The sequence below is a fragment of the Ruditapes philippinarum genome, unplaced genomic scaffold, assembly GCF_026571515.1.
Source record: "Ruditapes philippinarum isolate M1 unplaced genomic scaffold, ASM2657151v2 ctg1160_1_1_1_1, whole genome shotgun sequence".
Classification (NCBI taxonomy): Eukaryota; Metazoa; Mollusca; class Bivalvia; order Venerida; family Veneridae; genus Ruditapes; species Ruditapes philippinarum.
This window is the reverse complement of record NW_026859010.1, coordinates 191,683-213,585: the sequence shown is the minus strand read 5'-3', so window position 1 is coordinate 213,585 and position 21,903 is coordinate 191,683. Positions and strand designations below refer to the sequence as shown.

The 21,903-nt window shown below is 30.3% G+C and overlaps 1 protein-coding gene across 1 annotated transcript; it reads right to left on the bottom strand.

Annotated features, from left to right (window-relative positions):
- Window positions 1–4,927: 4,927 nt before the first annotated feature.
- LOC132754900 (neuropeptide SIFamide receptor-like) lies at window positions 4,928–21,249 on the bottom strand. Its single transcript, XM_060745646.1, has 4 exons — window positions 20,214–21,249; window positions 8,601–8,700; window positions 7,545–8,253; window positions 4,928–6,569 (listed from the first exon to the last, which is right to left on the bottom strand). The coding sequence occupies exons 1-4, from the start codon at window positions 20,536–20,538 to the stop codon at window positions 6,459–6,461; spliced, it is 1,245 nt and encodes a 414-aa protein (XP_060601629.1). The 5' UTR covers window positions 20,539–21,249; the 3' UTR covers window positions 4,928–6,458.
- Between the last annotated feature and the right edge of the window lie 654 nt (window positions 21,250–21,903).

The window sequence follows — 21,903 nt, the reverse complement described above, 5'->3', positions numbered from 1 at the left end:
GGGGCAAAAGCAATGACATTTCACCAGGACAGTGCATCTAGCCACACATCTAAAAGAACGCTGTCATTTCTGAAAGACCGTCAAATTAACTTTATTACCTCCGAGGAGTGGATGCCAAAACCACCTGATGCTGCACCGATGGACTTTGGTATCTTGGGTGTTCTAAAACGTCGGCTGCAGAAGCGGCAAATAAACACGCTTGTCGGTCTCAAAAGAGCACTAAAGGACGCGTGGCGCAAACTTGATCAAGAAACTATAATCGTGGCCAAAGCGTTGTAGAATGACCTACAACTGTCATGGGTCTCATATTGAACATTTACTACAATAAATGAGTATTTCTAAAGAATTGCTTTAGTTTTGTTTTTGTTCAAAAATAAGTTTGGCACCTCTCGTAGATATGTTGAATATGTGTTCATTTCAATTGTTGTATAATCATGGTAAATGATGTCATAAAAATAGTGAACTGTTGTACCAGTTTAAATCCTTGTTACTATATAATTTTGAATTAACGTTTAAAATCTAAACATCAATATGTGAAATATAATACTAAAGAGGATAAGCTGTTTGATTAATGCAATAACAATTTTGTTAATTTGTTTGCTTGATTTTATTGTTTTTATGCCAAATTATAAAGAACCTGTACCTCAAATTTCTCTATGGTGTTGTAACAAATCTGATAATCAAATAAAGATTTATCAATATTGTAGGTTCAAATAAGCAATATTTGCAAAGATATTACCAAATTTACATTTCATGTAAATAAAAGTAGGTAATAAGAAATCTATTTTCGATAAAGCATCAGCCAAATGTTTCGATAAGAAATGAATGCATCTATTTTAATGAATAATTATACTGCAAATAACCATTTGCAGTATAAATCTAGCATATTCTTGGATGCTTGGAAATTGTTTTAGACGAAAATTATATACAGCATGTGTAGGCAATCCGAATCAAAGGTAGTCCGAATCACATCTTTAGATTTCTTTTTAATTCAACAATTAAAACAAAATGCTATTTCCTAATGCTTCCTTGATCATATTTTGAACATTACGCACATGTGTGTAGGGAATTATATGTTATGAGTGATCCAGGAGTGCTTGAATGGCCAGTTGTTCAAATAATCTTTGTTTTAAAAGAAGGCTTTAATATTTTCAAATGATATTCTCTGTAGTTTGTACATTGGTTGTCTAATGTTGTGTAATAATCAATTAAAAGTTTTTCATGTTGGTTTCTATTTTTCTGCATCAGTATTTAACGTTACGATTTTCAAGAAAACAAGTGTAAGCGGTTTCACAATAATATGATGTTTAAAAAAAAGAAATTACGTATGTTGCTTTCAGATTATGTCATTTGAATACTGTGCCTAAAGGACTTTAACATACCGCTTTTCGTACGGTGATTCTGGTTGCCTACACGAACTGTACATAAATAAAATGTTTCTTAAGTGTCATTACGTCCTTAATTACAACATACAGGATCTTAAACTTAAACAATTTTTTGGCCATATCTCAGCTTCCAATCAACCAAGCCGGTGTCCCTGGAATACCAACTTCTCGGGAAATGACTGACTACTTATTCTACACGATTTCTAAATCGAAGATTCGAGATAAATAAACCAGAATATTTCTTGCGGAGAAATAATAATACAATAAAATCCACTGTAAAGAATGTCGTTATTTGCCTTGGAAATGCAAAATGAAAAATTAATTCCTTTCCAATCTGCAACTGGTCGCCCTTCGCTGAATTTATTTATTCATGACTTAACATTAAGCTATGCACTTACTGAAAATTTAAATAATTTAATTAATAGAAATGAAAGCATTCTTTCCTCCGTGGATGTTTGAATATATATCTTTAGATGAAAAGTTCTTGTTCAAAAATCAATTTGATTATTGTTCTGCAGTAAACGATGACTTAAACAGATATTGAAATCATTTGTTTTACAAGAGGGACATCAATTCTGTCTCTTTTGTTCAAGCATTTAAAATCTTTCTATGAATTTTAACTGAGAGTTTTGCCTTCAGGGATAGGTGGGTAATTATTCAAACGGAATTCAGAAGTAATCCGATGCGAATTTAAGCGAAAGAAACAATAAATGGAATGTGATACGAGGTACTTCAATGTTAAATATCTAAGATGACGCCATGAAGGTTGTGTGAGAAAAGGTAAATAGTGTTATGAAATTTAAAACTAGTCTTTTACTAGAAGAGTATTCTTTTAGGATGGTATATCTGGACAACATTTCTAAGCTGGTTAAAATGTTTATGTTAACTTTTACTCATTTTTTGTTGTAAAAACAATTGAGTCTCATTAACAAGTCCAGGAACATTGCACAGCTCAGTTATTTTTAGATTTATGAGCATACCTTCATTCCAAATTTGGAAAGGTCGCGCAGACAAAAGGTCGCGCGACACTTAACAGGTCGCGCAATAGGAAAGGTTTGCGCAGAATCAGCTTTCCCATGCATTGCTAGTTCCAATATGGAGAGGTCGCGCCAATAAGAGGTCGCGCAGTCTAAAAGTACAAGGTTTAAGTTATTTTTTAGCCCTTCAGCATTCTCAATTGTTGTTAACAAAGCATATTTTGGTCATATCAGATTTTATGAATGGGATTCCTTACTGCTTTATCTATGTACAGGTTTACTGGTTCAAATGTTGGCTGTATGTTATAAAGCTGGAGAGATTATATTTTCTGTTGTTTAACGAATTATCAGTCAGTAATTATAAGTTTATAGAAATGTCAATCAGTAGTAAGTGTATTGGTCTTATAAAGCCATATATAGTACATATATCTTTATTACATGCAAGCATATTTTGCACTATTAAGTTGCATTATTATTGGACAGATAATAATTATGCTATTGAGTGTTAACATGTAAATTTATTATAACTGTTATGTATTTTTTGTACTTATGTTTGTATTGTACAACAGTTTCTGTATACCTGAACCAGTTGCAGGCCAATTTGAACATTGTTAAGGCCATATATATTTCAAAAGCTATTGCTTTAAGTGGTAAGACACCGACATCTCATGTATGAAATATAAGGTAAAAATGTGTTATACACATAATACATTTCTTGATAACTGTGGAACTTAGATGGAGCCGCTTGACGGTAAGGTTCTTTGATATCCCTTAAGCAACGATCACTTTTGCAAGATTTTTTAAAGAGACCCCAACATCCTAGTGAAGTTTCTCATACCAAATGAACTTAGAACATGACAATTTCAATCTCATGAAGATGAAGTCACCTGGTGTGTCATAAAAATGCCCGTGAGCATTTTGTTTCCAAGAAGTGAAGCCTTGGTTATGTTAATCCGCTCCTCACCATAAAAAGTAGAAAGAAACGGATGACCCAGTTTATATTTTTTTTTTATATGTCTCCTGCATCGATAACTTTGTTTATTATCCCTACCTAGAATATTTAACTTTCCTGCTCAGAAACATATGTTTGCGTTAGAACTCCAACTTTCAATAATGCTGAATTTAAACGGAAAAAATCTAGCTGTTTTAAAAAACATGAACATTAATTAATATTAACCGCATGCTGTTCGGAAAAAAGAAAACAAGTCCGTTTCATCTTTAATACCCATTTCAAATAATTTTAATTATATTTCAAAATTTGCTTTCTGCATATTTTCCTATTTTATCTGTATGTGATAAACTAATTTATTTCAAAATTTACTATTTGAAAATTTTCCTATTTCATCTATATGTGATATGTTTCTTTCAACAAAAGTAATCTCTTTAAAGATTATTATATTAATTATATAATTATATGATTTATTAATTTAAATGAATGTCTTGATCAAGTTTTGAGAGACATCAGTTTTTGCAACAATAAATTCCGGATATCTTCTTTATTTCAAACGTAAATGATCGATCGTGTTCATGCATGCGTCCTTATTACTAGTATCACTAATCATGGTTTGATGTAAGATATCAACGCCATTGATGACACTGATTAAGTTAATAAAATATGTTGTTAAAGCTTTCTCAATGTAATTTGATCTCTTATCAATTACTAATCTTTATCTTAATTAATTGACTGGTACCAAGAAATTTTGTGTTCTCTGAAACAAATCCTTCCTACTCCTTTTCACTGCTTTAATTAAAAAATAATATGAGCGTCAATTATCTCGGAATTACATTTTGAAATTAGCCTAGTTCATTGAAGCTGCTTTAAATGTGGTAAATACTGTACATTTTTGATCATTAAATTTAATTGATGTTTAAGTGGAACATATTTTATTTGAGTAACTCAATTTTTTGCGTCCATTAAACGCCGCCCTTCCTCGGTGATCTTGTTTTTTCCATATTTTATTAATTAGGAGGTGCAACATTGCCTGAATGTTTCATTGTCCATGTCGACACCATAAAATCTTAATATACATGTATATTTTGTAACACAATCAGAGACTCGCTTTATAACAACTTCTTGAACTCATTTCACATTATCTTATGTTTCTTACTTTATAAGTTGTAACCAACTAATTTCTCCAACATAATCAATTATTGGATCCATTCTTTACAATACGGCCTAGTTCTCAATTCTTGAATCCAAATAAATTTGTTTGTATCAAATCCATAGTGCACTGCATCAAGGCCTGTTTTGTTTTCTGAGTCGATAAAGCATATTAAATATATATTGCTCTCTTTGCGGCGTCATTTTCAATTTTCTAGTCCAGAATTCCATATAAAATCAACATTATACGCAATGATATTCATAAATATGTCATTGAGAAACTACATGATAGATTTGAAAGTTTTATACATGTACGTATGTAGTTTTAATAATGTAAACTTGTAACAACAAATTTAAGTTATGTATCATTAGAAAGGTTTACAAATATGGGAATGGTAAACAAAACAAAAATTATTATAAAAATTTATTTGATCAAAATACAGAAAATATTACAATGGAACAAAGTCTACAAATTTTATATTCTCTCAGAATATAACAACGACAAAACTAGCGAATATTTCATCATTATGTTAACTGCAAAATGTTGAAATTTCGTGGAATTGGCATCTCGCATTTATTATTGTGTTACATTTTGTTGTTGGTGGTTCATCTATATTATTATTATACTGTCAATGCTGTCAATCTATGTTTATAGATTATTCTGGTTCGAATTATTCAAATACAGGATTATCATTTCTCATTTCAGATTCAACATATTTGACTTATTTATTTGATGTTTTAGTATTGCCTTTCATATTTTGTTTATGTTTTCATAATGTATATTATAAAAGTACTTAGAGATGTATAATCATATACACACACAAGCATATAAAATAACAGGAATGAAGTTAAATTTCTTCCTGAGTATACATGTCAACAATTCATTTTTAAATAATTTTTACAACCTACTTAATGGGCATTTATAAAATCAATTATAACTTGATTATCAAACAATCGTATTAAAACAGGTTTTCGTAATTTTATTTGCAGTTCAGCATACTTTCTATGATTGTATACATTGTTTTAAAGGGTAAAGACAATGATGTTACAGCACCTTTATGCTTTGATGACTCAAAGGAACTGGGTTCAAATATTTCTGAAATTGGCAGTTCCTTTACCCAAATCAACATGTAACTTTGATTCCACAACGTGTGCATTAACAAAAATGTGACGATGTTTATAATAGTTTTACAAATGATAATAAGATTAATGACAATAGTAATATTTTTCGCCGGTTATTGTGTTGAGTGTTATTTAAAATATTCCAGTCTAGTATAAACGTGTTTGTTTTTTTCTTTTCTTTTTTTTTATAAAAAGCAACTTTTAAATCAGGTAGAATCGATATCTGTTTATCTGTCATAATGTATGTTGCACGCTAATTCGTAGATGAAATAAATTGTTGCTAACTTTAATTACAGTGTTAAGTCAGTACGAGTATTGCGTACATGCATGTACTATTGTGTTTGATCTTGTTCTTTGTAAATGGCTATATAAGAAAAAGTAACAAATGTACGAGGATCTGTTTGATATCTCTTTCTGTGTAGACAAAATAAGTAAACCTAGTAAGACAAAAATAGCCAATCAATGAAACAGACAGTGTTTCAGGTAACTAATGCCTGCACTCCATTTAACGCACTGTGCATGCATTGGTACACGATATAACTCTGACACGTTTTTAATAGTAAAGTCTCCAAACTATGATACAAGAATATATTATTTTGATATCATTTAGAAGCAAATAACTAGTTTAAAGCCTGGTAATTAAGAATTCAAAGAAGTGGCAAAATGTATTTAAATAAATTATTATTGTACTGGATTGTTTTTAAAGCTGAATGCTGTTTGTATAAACACAAACAAAAATAAATTTATATCTTCAAAACACGCCTTTTATCATTTAGGTAGTAACTATTCATAAACACTGTGTTAAATTGCAAAATAGCAATAAACGAGGTACGATTAAAAAATTCATCTGTAGATTAATTTTTCAAACTACTTTCATCCTTCTGTCTGCAGAAACGATGTCTTGTCCATAGTGGATGTTGACTGGCAATTTGGATTGCAGGGTTCCGCGGACAATTTCTCCTCTTGTTGTTTCCCTAAGGCAAGCTAAAAGAAAATGTACTCTATGAAATGGTAAACATATTTTAACGCATTATTCGCAATTTTAACATTAACTTTATCATCATAAAATTTCGTAATACAAATTCAGTTAATTTTAGTCAAAGGGGTGTTTATTGTTGTAAGAAATGAACTTGAACATGCTTGTTAAATCATGTACTGGCAATTTTAAGGTATAAGGAATAATGCAAACAAAAATCAAACAAATCACATAATCTAAATAATAAAAGAATACTTATTATATAACAAACTTATCAATTCAAAATCAGTGCTACATAGTCAAGCAAAGTGATTCTCAAAATTAAAGATTTTATATATCGATAACAAAGAAAACTTTGACATCTAATATGTTGTATCCTAGTTTCCTATTTCTTGATTTCTGTCATGATGTAGTTTTTAAACAAACTTATCTAGGTATCAATCAAATGCTATATCTTTCTCAATTAAATAAGTTTAATCTTCTTTCTAAATACACAGTATTTACATATTCTATACATAACATATGACCCCAATATTAAATAAAACAGTGAAAATAATAAATGTGTATACTTTTATTTAATTATATTTAAGTATTTTTCCTCTTAGTTATGCATGCGTTAAGAATATTATATTAAGAAAAAACTAAATATAATGATATTTTCCAGTAAAGTGTTTTAATTCTCTTTTCTACTTTGGTAAAGGGCATAAATAAATATAATATGAATTTTATTAGCATTTTGTATGACTTATATTTTGAAGGCGATCAAATATTAACACTTTATACACAATATATATATTTATAAGAAACTATATATCATACAGCAAATAAATATAAAACAATAACAAAACAATACGATAAAAACAGATGAAACAAGTAGTTAATTAACATAATCAAAAGATCAGCAGCATAAATTATAAATAAAAAGAAAGTTCTCAAACATATGATGTTACTTTTGTATCCGATAAACTGTTACTGGAACTAACCATTTGAAACGGGTATGATTTTCTCAGTTTCCTTGAACTACCATTCATATATGAATGTGCTGCCATAGCACTGGCTAGCGTTCTAGTTCCAAATCTGTCATCGTGTCGTCTGCAACAGGACATAATAGCGTTTTTAAAGCCATTTCGATACCTTTTACTGAAGAAACAGTAAATTATAGGATTCATTCCACTGTTTGAAGATCCCAGCCATTGAGCAATGGGATTTATTATTTCGTTAACTATTTTTGCAACAGCTTTGTCCGGAGGTGCTCCATAGAATGTCGCCAATCGAATTACGTATAAAGGTAGCCAAGAGAATGCAAAAAGAACAACAACAATTGCTAGCATTTTCACAACTTTGACCTTCGACTTGTGAACTACTTCTAAACTAGTATTCTTCTCTCCCGGTGCTCGCCTCCGCCAAACTCTGACACCAATAAGTAGATAACATGCTACTATAAGTACCAATGGAACCGAATAACAGCATAGGAATATTGCTCCAAGAAAGTAATATTTTTTGTTCGCCTCACTAGGCCAGTTTTCATAACAAACTGGGAAAACCTGATATTTGTTTTTATATGTTCCAAGTTGAAAGTACACAGCCCATGGAATCATGATTGTAAACGCAACTATCCATATTACAAATATAGTTATTTTGCAAGCCTTTTTACTGATTTTTAGTTCCATTGAATGGCATATTGCGAGGTATCTGCAAAATATAAATATGTAAAATGCAGAGTTGAGAATTCAATATTATATCATCTATTTAGGTAGGCGTCAAAGATGCATTTTTCAAAGAAGTTCGAAAGAAGCGTTGTTCAAAAGTATTTCAAAATAAAAGCAACAGTAAAATTAAATCGTCCTAAAAATAGATGCTATCGATGACACTAAATGAATGATAATAAAACAGAAAATATCAAGTAATGTTAACATATCAATCTTGTATCATTGATGACTGTTTTGAGTAAGTTTAAAGGCTAAAGATGTGTTAATTACGTACGATTATTCTTTATGAGTTAAAGTATGATGATTGTAATTAAAGTTATTTAATGTTACCTATCTACAGCAATAGCAGCAAGAGTATTGACTGAGGCACAGACGGATACACCCTGTAGATATGGCGTTGCTTTGCACATAAACCAACCAAAGTGCCAACCTGAAAAAGTGTCACATACATGTTTAGTCCAGATAGTTAAGGACAGTTTATTTCATACTACAAATTTGCTTCAGGATATTCTATAAAATGAGTTCATTGATGCAAACAATCTGCTTCGAAGGAAAAACTGTGCTCTTGTTTGTTTCTCTATAACTTAGGAGCATACACTTACCTTTATCATAAGCTCGTGGTCTCTGGAAACAGATTATGTGATGCATTGTAAAAATGTACAATATCTTATATTTGTTTAAAGGCATATTGCAGAAATAACAATGTCTGTTGAAATCCCCAGTGTATTATGTCTATTTATAATACAATAAGTACACTTAACGATTTATTATCCACTTAGGGATACTTGGGGATATTGAAACTACCAACGTAACTAATCGTTTTTTTTTCCTAAATTTAATCGTTTTAGATGTTGGTGTAATACACAGTAATGCACTTTATTATTTTCATGTTGCTTTTGATATACCCTGGGAACAATATAAAGCCTTAATTCCAAGCTTTTGCAAATGATAAAACAATTTTAAAGCAGCGTTAAAATCAGTTTGAAACAATGACGGTGTATCAAGCGATGATCAAATAGGATTTATTTTATATCACATGCACTACATGCGTCTTCGTTATTGATTAAATATATTCTTAATTGCTTGCAAGGTTTAGAATGAATATTTAAATTAAATTTCCTTTTTATACTTTTATACAAGAACAAATAACCAAACAATATGTTTAATATTATACAACTAAGTATGAATGCTTTTGCCTTAAGATTCCGCTTTATTCAAATACATATTTCTTTTATAAAATTATAAGATTCGTTAATCTTGAACATCAAAGAAATTCGTGTACTTAATGAAACGCAAATGTACAATTTATCAGAGCTCCAGACTTGTAAATCCGCATCCGCTGGTCATATATTATTAGCTTATTTAATTGTCCAGAGGTTTATCTTCTTAAGATAAGATGGAATCAGACAGTAGACAAAGCTGCAATACACTTGATATGGCATTTACGGATGTTTCTTAATTCAAGATTTGACCATTTTCATGTTCAAATGTTGAATTCTGCTTATGCCGGTGCTTGGGGGCGTGGACGTTAGTTTGCACTTGACAATACTGTTGCATGAACAGGCTCAATCAAACCGAGCAGGCAACATTTCAATTTTTCCGTTTTGAACTTTCTTTATGGATTACTATTTTCTTTAGTTTATCTCACTCATGTTTATTTCTTAACGTTTGGTCAAACATTTTAAGATATGCCGTCAGGCAATAAATTTGAAAACATTATTTAGTGTTATGAGGGAAATTCTGAATGTTAGATGTTTGGCAATATAAATAAAATGCAAATTTCTGAATTAAGAGCATTACTATCATGATTACCAAAAATGAAATCAAAGAGGTTTTATTGTGTGTTTTCGAATATAATTGGACATTTACCACATGTGGAACTTTCCAAATGTTTTAGCCTAAATAGACTTGATTGTAAACAAACATTAATGTATTTGTAAATACAAAAAGGCATCAAAAAAGGTCATGATAAGTCCGACTCACTGTTTGTAAAGTATTTTAAGTCATAATATGTTAACGTTTAATTTTGAAAAGCTGTCATGGTTTGAAGCTATCGTTTGTTTGTGTATCTAAATGACCGAATCTAGATATTTATACGGTTTGATTAATGTATTTTGCGTTTGATGTGTTTTCTTCAGCTATTATTGCAACAAATTAGGTTAAATGGAACTTCTCGTCACGAAAAGCAATAAGAAAAGACAGATCTAAATTGTCTTAGAATAATCATTATTTATTTGCTCTTAAATCATCAGAGAAATCTTTGTTCTATTAATTCCATTGCAAATACGTTCATAAAACGTCGCAAAACAATTAATATGACACATGTTGTCAATGTGTTGCACCTAATTGCATTAATGCGTCAAACTAATAGCCTGAAATGATGTATGTAAAAGATAATTTACAAGTTTGTTGTCCTTTGTCTTAATTGTTCTTTAATTTCACAACAATATTTTATTACAAGACTATTGCAAATGTGTCAATTTAATGCGTTTGTGCATCACATGTTTTCGCTTTCGTGCTGTAATTTTCATAGAGCAGACAATCGGCAATGTCAAGGTAACATTTAATAATGAGAAAATGGAACATCCATCGTTAATAAAGAAAGCGATTAACGTTTGCTTAGATTGGGATCAATGACCGTAGTAATTTAACGTTTGTTGCTTATAAGATCCGTTCTACCAGCTCTCACGTTGTATATTTCAATTACTTGAGTATATAGCAAATGTTTCTTTAACTCATGACCGATTTTAATTGTTTGTAGGCTAAATGTAGGCTAATTTTTTCTGAGTTATGAAGGTACAAACAGAACAATTTACACTTATTGCAATCATATGCATGGGCTTTAATCAATAATATAAATTATTATAGAAATTGGTTACTTTCATAGACAGTATTGACAAAAATGTGACCATCACAGACTCATTTCATTAAATGTTAAGAGGAATAGAATAATACTCTATTACGTATTGTTTTATTAAAGTCTATTTTCTACATATAGAGTCAGTAAGCAAGATTTTACGTTATAACCGTCTCCCATGCGGAATCAAAACCTTATGAATAGTGACATTAACAATTATCTTTATATTTATATCTATGAAACTTTTCGATTCTGATACGCCTATTGAAGTTTTAAAGTATCGCACCTGCAAGTCCATAAAACTATATTAAGAATGATATGTGTTGAAACTTCATCGGGACAGAAATAGAATGAATAAAATACTATAATATTGAATTTCCAAGTTCACTAGCAAGTGGCATACATATCAGAAAAAATCTCAGAACTGGTGTTTACAAACATGTAACCTTGATGTCTCTCTTTCTTTGCTCTTAAAGGAAAGAACTCATAATCAAGATTGTAAAATCGAACTCCTACGCAATTTTCCTCCGCTGCGAGTAATACGACATGTTGCTACAGAACATATTTGATCATAGAGTGATGATGATTCTGTCTGCACATTAATATAAAACTTTTTTATCCATTCAGTGTTCTCATCAATTCAGTAATGTTTGCCATAGTAATTTTAAGCTCAAGATAGTTATTGGTATTCCTTTCACTAAGGTAATTCAAAACCTATATTTCTTCAACATTTGTTAATATATTTTTATAAAACTTTATTCGCGCAATAGTTCTATTGTTTTTTTATACAATATTAAACAATTATAAATATGTATCAGTTTGCCAAAAAAAGTTTTAAACATGTATATATGTACCTGTAAGTACTAAAGCAAGAAAAGACCAATATAATAACAATGATGAATTTCTTTTATATACAAAGTAATCAGTCGCGCTTTGAAAGACGACTTGATTGTTAGTGCTGAAATGTGGCGGAACAACATGCAATTCCATCTCAATTTGATACTTCACGCCATAGATTCTGTTTCAAGGGTTGTTTTCTACTGCCAATTATAGAACAGATAGCAGAGCTTGTGACGGGATTGTGTGTGATAAAAGGCAGGATTAAGGGAAAGGAAAGACAAAATGAGATGCGAATCATACATAGCCTAGTTTAAGAATCGATTGTTGTATTTCTATTGTTCTTTTTACAATATAAAATGTATTTAATTGAAAAGACAGCAAATAATCGGTATGGCACACACATTAGATCATTCGAGTTCTTGTGAAAAGTAAAGATGGGAAATACTTTCTCTTACATCTGTTTGAAATAAGTTTAAATAAAGATCATGAGTCTGCTAAGAAAGAGCTTATTTTTTGCGATCAGTCAATTAAATAACTGTAGTCAAAATCAAAAATATGTGATATTTCAATTTACTTGATGAAATAAGTAAATAAACTATAGAACGAACACATTTGAACGAGTTTTATAAAAAAAAAAGGCAAACATGCATCGTTTGTTTAACGTTTGGTCAACAAATTTGTCTAGCATTAAACATCACAGCAATTATTCTAATATATGGAAGATGAATGACTTTCAAAGGTTCGTATTGATGCTAGTTCATGTCTGCTGAATAGACAGATACCTATTTTTCTGAACTTCAATGCAATGAATATGTATACTACTGGCAAAAGTAAAAATGTTCGATTTTAGTATTTCGTATGGAACAGGCGCAATAAAAGCGAACCTGTAACGTTTTCAATTTTGTGTGTTTGGGCGTTTGATTAAGGCTATTTGTTTTCTTATTTTCCTAAGTAAATAAATCGTACTATTGTGATCTGTTCAGTTTGTTTAATTTACATTATAAAGATTGATTCATTGAAAACAGTTTAGTTGACTCGACAGATGTTGATGTTAAGAAGACTTTATTTAAACATATCCTAACAATAAGCATGACACTTTTACATTCCAAATTTAATACTCCATCCCATCAGTGATTGAATTTTCTTTTTACATACTAAGATATACTAAGGTATTAGCAAAACTGTAATATAGACGTAATTTAGACAAATATAGTACCGGTTTTACTCGTTGTTTAGATATGTATTTGCATTAATGTTAATTATTGGAGCGCAGCTTAAACAATATACAATTGTATCATAGTTTGGAGACCTTTCTGTTGAAAATGTGTCAGGGTTAAATCGTATACATATACATGCACAGTGCGTTAACTGGAGTGCGGGTATTAGTTACCCGCACTCCAGAGCATGCCCATTGATTGGCTCATTTTTGCTGGGGTTTACATATTGTGACGGCAGAGAAAGGGAAAGCGACAGAAATGTCATATTCAGATGTTCGTTCATTGGTTCATTTTTGCCGGGGTTTCATATTGTGACAACAGGGAACGTGCTTTTATGTTTGACTATGATACAAAAGAGAAAGAACACCAAAACACTCGGCAATCTGATTAATACTCGGGGGCTACGCCCCCTCGTACAAATCAGATAGCCTCGTGTTTCGGTGCTCTTTCTATTACTTATTCAATGATTATCTTTAATCCATACATTTAAAAAATAGCCTTGGAAACAACAGCTTTTTGGAATAACGTAAAAAAACTAAGCCTTGAAATTAACAGTACTTTTATGAATAAAGAAATCAACATATTGAAACTATATCCGTCTGTTTGAATGTTGTTATTTCCTAGGGAATGCATATAAATTTCTCTCCTGCAGCTTATAGTCCCTCTGTGGAATTATTCATGACCAGACATTACCTTTAAGCTACGCACATTCTGCAAATTTAGATAGTTTTAATAATGAAAGAGAATGTATTCTGTTCCCCGTAGATAATTATGTATATGTTCAGATGAAAGATTCTTGTTCAAGACGCAATTTCATCAGTGTTGTGCAACACAAGAAATATTTTAGCAGAAGTCATTACCGTTCCCAGAGGTCGTTTAGATTTACATGATTCTGTTCAAAGATAATTCTAATGATTATTAAGTTATTAATAGAGTCAATTTTGTAATTTCTCTAAGCAGGACATGTTGCATTAGTTTATATTGACATTGTAGAAATATATCAATGTAGACTAAATGATACGGCTTAATCATGTTAATTTTGATGCCTAAACATTTAACAGCAAACGTAGAATAGCATTTATAAGTATTGTTAATATTCATAAATTTCATGATGAATGAAACATCAAATAAGACTTTCAACATTTTTATCACAATAGCATAACATAAACGAATAAACACACATATTAGTTTTCCATCTTTAGTCTCTGACAATTAGCAACATTTTTTCTTTTTAAATAAGTGAAATGAAAAGTTATTTGATATGAATATTCAGGTCACAGCGTCCATAAATTACAGTATTGTTTAAAGGTATTTGGAAATGGCAAAATGATATATTTTATCCATTTTAATGTTAGAGAAAATTAATTACTGTATGCTCTTGATTAACCATCCTTCAAAGTTATCATGTTCTTCTGATAGATGTAATTTGTTCCATTCAAAACATAGAATATAAATAGGAGAAAAAGATACGTTACAATAATTTTAGCAGAGATTATGCAAATTTGTTCTCCATCCTTTCAGATCTTCCCATTAGTAAATACCACGTGTTGTAACTTCATGATTGAAGATGATCGGATTTGCTTTTTGTCAGGCAAATAATTTCATACACATCCCTATGGTATAACAATTATAACAATATACTCTGACATACAAGACAAATATACCAGGCTTGTATTTCTCCTAAGATCCACGTCTATGCGTTAACATTCTTCGACTTAAATGCAAACGATTAAACAAATTGATGACATACTTTATTCTTATCTCTTCCTATTTGACTATTAAGGAATGCTCAAAATCACCCTGTTCTCCCATTCCTTTAACTGTTTTATGTATTTATTCAATGTTTTGTAATAAAACGTTTCCGTTATAAATAGCTTTTTTTGTTATAAAAACTTATATTGGCCGTTTTGTATTGACTAATCGTATTTTTTGTTATTAATTTAAAAGGCTGTTGAAAACTTTAAAAACTCCATTTTGATCACATCATTTATATAAGGAAAGCATCATTGTTTATATGCTCGCTTATCGACTTATGATGATTAGGTATCTTTCTGTTGTATGTTGTATGTGTTAAACTAAAATTGTTTTCTAAAATATTATGTTTATTTGGGTTTAAAACGGCACATTGACACATAACTAGTCACATTGCGCGAACACTGAAATATTTATATACAAAGCGAAGAAACTTCCGCGACCATAGTCGTCGATATTTTAATGGAATAGAAATAATGCAGTAAGATGATTTGCCTCAATCCTTGATTTGTTATTTGTATAATATACACATAAAACTGATACAAGAAGATCATTTCTTCTAAATGAGGAGCAGATACAAATATTTTCTAATCCTTATTCGTTGATACGTTAAATTTAAAGCAATTTCTATCATATGGAATAAATAAATATAAGGTCTGCTATGAATTTGTTGATTCAAAGATAAAAGAGAAAGTACTTTTTGTCATAATATCGGAATTAAAGATACAAGTACACAGATGTGATACTTTTCACTGATACATATCATCGAACGTATAACAATTAAATTGGCGTATTTGCTGTTATGTTACATTTACAAGGGGACTCTGAGTATATTAACTTGTAAACAAAAGAAGTGGGACACTATTATTTACATTTCTCAAGCTTTGTGTAAGTCTACCTGAAAATGGAACAATATTCGTGTATTCTGCATGAAAGAGAAAGTTTATACTTCAAATAACTGAAACTCATTTAAGCATTGTAGGTTTGATTCACAGAAAATAACCCATGGAAGTTTGTTGAGGACATACCAGTTACAAAACCTAAAGGAAAATAGAGTACTTCCAAGTTCCATCGACTTTTAACTGATAATTGACATAATTTGTGTTTAAGTCTTTCACACTTAAATTCAATGTGATAAATTTTTGGATATCATCGGTAATAAATTTGCCTAGGCATCATGCCAATATTTTCAAATATATACTTATTTATTAAGTTTTTTAATATTTCTATAATTGACAAATGAAATGTGAGTTAATAGTCATTTGACAGAAACAAAACCAGATGTCGTTACTCTAAACTTATTGATTGAAATGGAGATGAAAGTTTTACGATCGTATTCCTGCATTTTTAACCGTACACTGTTTCATTTTTAGATATCCGAGAACTTATTTTTCTTAAACACCCGATGTATTTTATGTTTTACTCGGAGCGAGTTATGATACTGGTATATTATGTGTAGGTTATGTACGCAAGTCATGTGTAATCATGTTTTATGTTTGCTTTAATGTTGGTCAATGTTAATACATATAAGAAATAAATGAGAATCGCTTTACAGCTTGAATAAGAAATGTACAATTAAAATAAGTATGCTGATAGCAGACATACAAATGAAGATGATTGTTCTTGGCTCCCTATGACATCAAGTAGGTAGGCTAAAGATCTATTGTTTTGAGAAACTAATAACTATTGATAAAAACTGTCCGTGAATGCGTTTGAGGAAATTGCTTAATTATAGTAATATATCACTAATAAAATTCTTTGAAATCGTCGAAAGAAAAGGAAACTGATTATTCATGATGTCGGATTAAGCAGCAGATGTGTCTAAACCTCTGCGCTGTTGACCTTATTTGTTAAATAAATGGTCTTTTTAGTGGAAATGAGTTATTTCTTATTTTGCTTTAAATTAAGATTGTGAAAAACTCTACCTCATCTAAATTCAAAGCGAACGGAGATATAGATAGAGTCATTAATACTAGCAAGTTTTTAATATTAATAAAATTAAATATGAAATACATGTGTTATTAGCAATAAATTTTTTTTCTCTCTCTCTCTCTCTCTCGAGCCATTGAATCTGCCTGTCATAAAATTAAGTGATAGTGTTTGACGGCAGATGATGCTAAGTGGAACAAGTTCCGGTTGGTTGTCTTTTTCTAATAAATAATTTTAGGTTTCGGGCCTGTCAAAGTATTTCCTTTCATATGTCATTATCAATCATTGTGATAATTTCAAAAGTTCTTGTATACAATTAAAATTAACCATCATGCTATACTCTTTACGCTTACAAGATTAAAACACACATTTAAGAAATGAATCTCATTTTATTATAATCGAATCGAAACAGGTAAAAAGGTTTTCAAAGGTTTAAAATTAGAACCATTCAGCTTCTTTACTTAACCCCGTATTAATTTAAATTCACTAGTATGTCTTGGTTAAAGGCCCATTTAGCCTCCCCCCCCCCCAAATTATACTGTTCTTATTTCAAAGACATGAAAGACGTAGAGGAAATTTGTTTGCTTCTACTGTAAGGTCGAAAAGTGAACTCCAGAACCGATAATGTTACAATGGTGTAATCACGTGACATTATAACAGCTTGTGTTTACAAGTCAAATGTAATTTTATGTTTTATGCAAAACAAACAAAAAATGTATTTAGTTCATGTGTCTTGGTTTTAGGTTATTGGTTTTAAGTCATTTTGGCTGATTATTCCACTTATTGTCACGTGCTCTACTTCAACAATCATATCTTACTATTTCTCACAATGTTTCTGTTTATTCATAAAACTTGCTTTTCTGCCGCATTCAAATATTGAACTGCTACGAAAATTATGTTTCATAATTTCACTGTGAAATATATGAATATAGTCTCACTGGCTACTGCAAAGCATGTAATAAAATACATATCAATGTACGTGTACATAAAAGGTATTGATATTACTAAGCGAAAAAAAATTTTAATTTAAGACAGAAATAGCAATGAGTATGACGTGGCACGACAACCTATAACTTAAATATTTAACCCCATAAACTTCTTAACGAATTAAAAGTAAGTTTCAGTTTAAGTTTCAACACATTTTGTCGTCTCTTATATTTTATGATTTACCAACAACATCTATGAACAGGCTCAGTCAAACCGACCCTTAAACAATTAAAATTGTGCCTTTTCAAGCGTCCCTCTCTCAAAGTATACATTAAAAAAATATCTTCAAATGTCAAATTGTGTAATTGCTGCTAAGAGAAATTGTCGACAAAAATCAAATCAATTATTACTGCAGCTAAATATTTGTATCACTCGTTGAAACCATTTGTCATATATTTTACATCTTTAAAAGTTTGGTTAAGCGCGTCTGGAAAAAAAATCAATAGATTTTTGTAATTTCAAAAAATGAAAATACCGCATATGTAGACGAAATATTATAGCGGATTTTTAATAAAATGGAACTTGTGGAACTTGTTTTTGCTTCCTTCTTCTTTATTGGTTAGACATGGATATGATTTTGTATATAACAATTAAATACTAAATATTACAATTAAGGTATAAATATCTGCTTTTTTAATATAAATTGTACTTTTAAATGCTTCCTTAGAAAATCATATTGTGGCAATTTATATTCATATCTTTTACATTGTACCTAAATGTATTGCAAACATTTCCAAAGACACAAATGTCCTAACTAAGTCTAAATTGTAAACATCAATTTTCCTCACTGGCGCCCATGATATGGTCTAAGAGCTGAATTGATAAATATTAGAGTTGCAGAAATACTTTAACTTGTTTTCGTGACATATCATTTTATTTCTGCTACTGGAAATTGATATTAATAAATTTTTTCAAGGCAAGCAAGTATTAAGGTTGGATTTCCTCTCGGGCCCAAATAAATGAGAAATTGTAACATTAAACAAACTAACTTGATTTTGATTTAAATTCAAAAGAATTTGAAAAATAAATATACCTACTGGTGATAATAAAAACACTTATTTTGTTATTTTGTATTTTATGTAAGCTGCTGATGGCATCTTGATATACCAATGGGACAAGTACAGACCTGGTTCAACCAGCATATTAGTGTTGTCTGATCTTGATCGACACTATTTGCTTTTCAGTAAATACAAATTTTGAAATTTTCCCTAAAATGAAAAAATGGTTTTGTCAACATTGAATTAAAGACATGTCTATTTATGAGTACAATAAAATTGACATTAACATAAATACTCGCTCTTTCATTAAATGTATTTATTTGTTTCTAGTACAGATTTAACAAATCCCGTCCTGTTTACTATTTTTCCGTGTCATTTTTAAGTTATGCAATATCGTAAGAAAACAACAATATAGTTTATGCAACACTTTATATTTTCAACCAGAAACTACGGAGGATGTAAAACAAACACATATTTCTAATATTAAGATGTTACTGGATATTTTAACGATTACTGTTTTTCGCATGTAGTATTATATTTTTACATAATATGGCATTTAATATAACAAAAGTTCTAAACCCATTATTTCTGTCACCTGAGATTTACTAACGGATTCTAGACCTAAAAATATTTTAATTTCTGACAAATCTGAATATTAAGCATTCAGAATTTTACGATTGTGTAGACCATTTTAACACATTAAAGTAAATACAGAATTCAAGAATCTTTACAAACTGAAATTATATTTTCTTCAAAAGGGCATTAAATCTTTATTTTAATACAACTTCTCGTGTTTTCATACATATTTCATATGTTTTCATATTATATCTTCTTCATCAAGTTTTATATATTTATATATTTCTTAGATGAAAGGTAAACTAAATAAGAAAAAATAGTGCTTCGACTAAAGTTAATATGATTTATCCTTCTTGGGAAATGGCCTTAATGATTGGAAGCACTTTTCCACTTACATTCTACCGAAATATCATCGGAAAACCGTCTTTTATCTAAAATAATTTGGTAAGTTTAATGTCTTGCATCCTGGTAAATGTCTTTAACGTGCAATATGTCTGTCTTTTAAAATTCAACTCTAAAAGGTGGAATCAGAATTTTATATTTGTCACACAGCGTAAAATATGAAAGAGTTTATTCAACAAGAATGAAATTTAAATTGAATAACGAAACTTGAATTGCAGTTAAAATCTTGATTCCGCTTATTTTCCTACTTTGATTTCTCTTCAGTTTTAGTAATAGAATGTAATGTAATGTTTAAAACGTTAAAGTATCATTATAAAAATATCTTTAATACTAAAGTAAAATTTTAATCTAATCATGAATAATAAAAATACATAATTGTACTTACCTGTATAAATATTTGACAGGAGTGTCATTGGTAAGCAGATAAGGGCAACCATTATGTCGGCTATAGCGAGGTTCACTATGAAGTAATTTGTGACAGTATGCATACTTTGGTTTCTTACCACTACAGCTACTACCATTACATTACCAACAATAGCAAATATCATGATGGTCGTGTATGCCAAAGAGTAAATGATCACCATGTAAATCGGATGACGTAATAAATCGTAATATTCCTGGTCAGCGGTTCCACCGGATACATTTTGTTCGGGTGTTTTGTTGGCCGCCATTTCAACCTCGGGGAATCTGTAGCTCACGTTCAAACTCATTTTGAACTTAGAAGTGTAATTATTATAAAACTAAAATGATAAAGGTTTCGTTCACGCACGACTTATAGATCTATATATACAAAGTTTATATACATTTCATTTCAAGCATATTTATATAAACATATTTATATATTCCACTTTATAGTTTAAGTAATTCAGACATATTCACTGTTCGATAAATTATGCGAAAACATATTAATCCGATAAAAAATGATCCCTTTCAATTGATTAAATTTAAAGTTATCAAATTCAAAATTTAAATTATAAATTGTATTCCAAAATATTTTTCATTTAGAAAATCTTCAATAATTCTTTCCATTCTTGACGTGAAACCTTTTTTCAGAAAAAGAAGATTTGTTTCTCGTACAGCTTTCTTTAATATCAATCACGTCTCTGACATGACACTAGAATCGGCACAAGAGAAATCCAACACTCCCGATTATGTCTAACTGTTTACAGTATCTCGTATCAAAGGTTTTTAGTACTTCCACCAGATAATGTTTTGTCACAAATCAGATTCTGCCATTACCATAAATCGAGTCCCTGATGAATGTTTAGACTTGCAAATTTATCAATAAATTGTGTGCATTGTCCAACAAGGCATTAAAGAACAATTTTATCTTCAGCCATCCTTGGCAATAAATATCATCCCGCGCGTTCGTAAATGCAATTGTGTTAGACCACGCGAGTTGAAAATGAGATATCGGTTAACTCTCTCCTTCACTCTCGTCAGCCGCGCCTCTATAGTCTCAACCGTGTGCAGAAATAACCAGCTTCTATCTACTGCAATAAAAGGCAGTCACAGCGAAAGATTGATAGCATGCAAAGGAATAAAATTGGATCGCTTCAATATATCAAAAAGCAAACATCAAATATGGTGCAAACAAACACCGCCTGATTAAAATAATATAGATCTGGAATAGCTTTACAATGGTTGATGGCAGACTAAAATATCAGCATCAGTTAGATAACGTAGTTGCATTTAAAGGCATAAGATTCCCTGATATCTTTTCAATTCAATTCCATTTCCTTTGTCATATGGCACAATCTATCTGGCTTAAAAGGATAAACAGATTTATGAAATAAAACGCATCCGTATCTGTGTCTGCTTAAGAGTGCTTTCAGGATTTTATTATACGGCCTCAATATCAACGTTTACTATACACATGCGTGAACAACCACATATCATTAATGATAAGCCATTTTAGTAGTAACACATTATTTTGAACATTGTTCTAAAATCACGGTATGTCAACGATTGTCACGCTATTGAACTGACGGCGTTTAAACATGTGATTCTTTAAATCTTTAAAGCTAAGGTAAACTGAGTGTATTTTTACATTAATGAACATTAACTGTACTTAA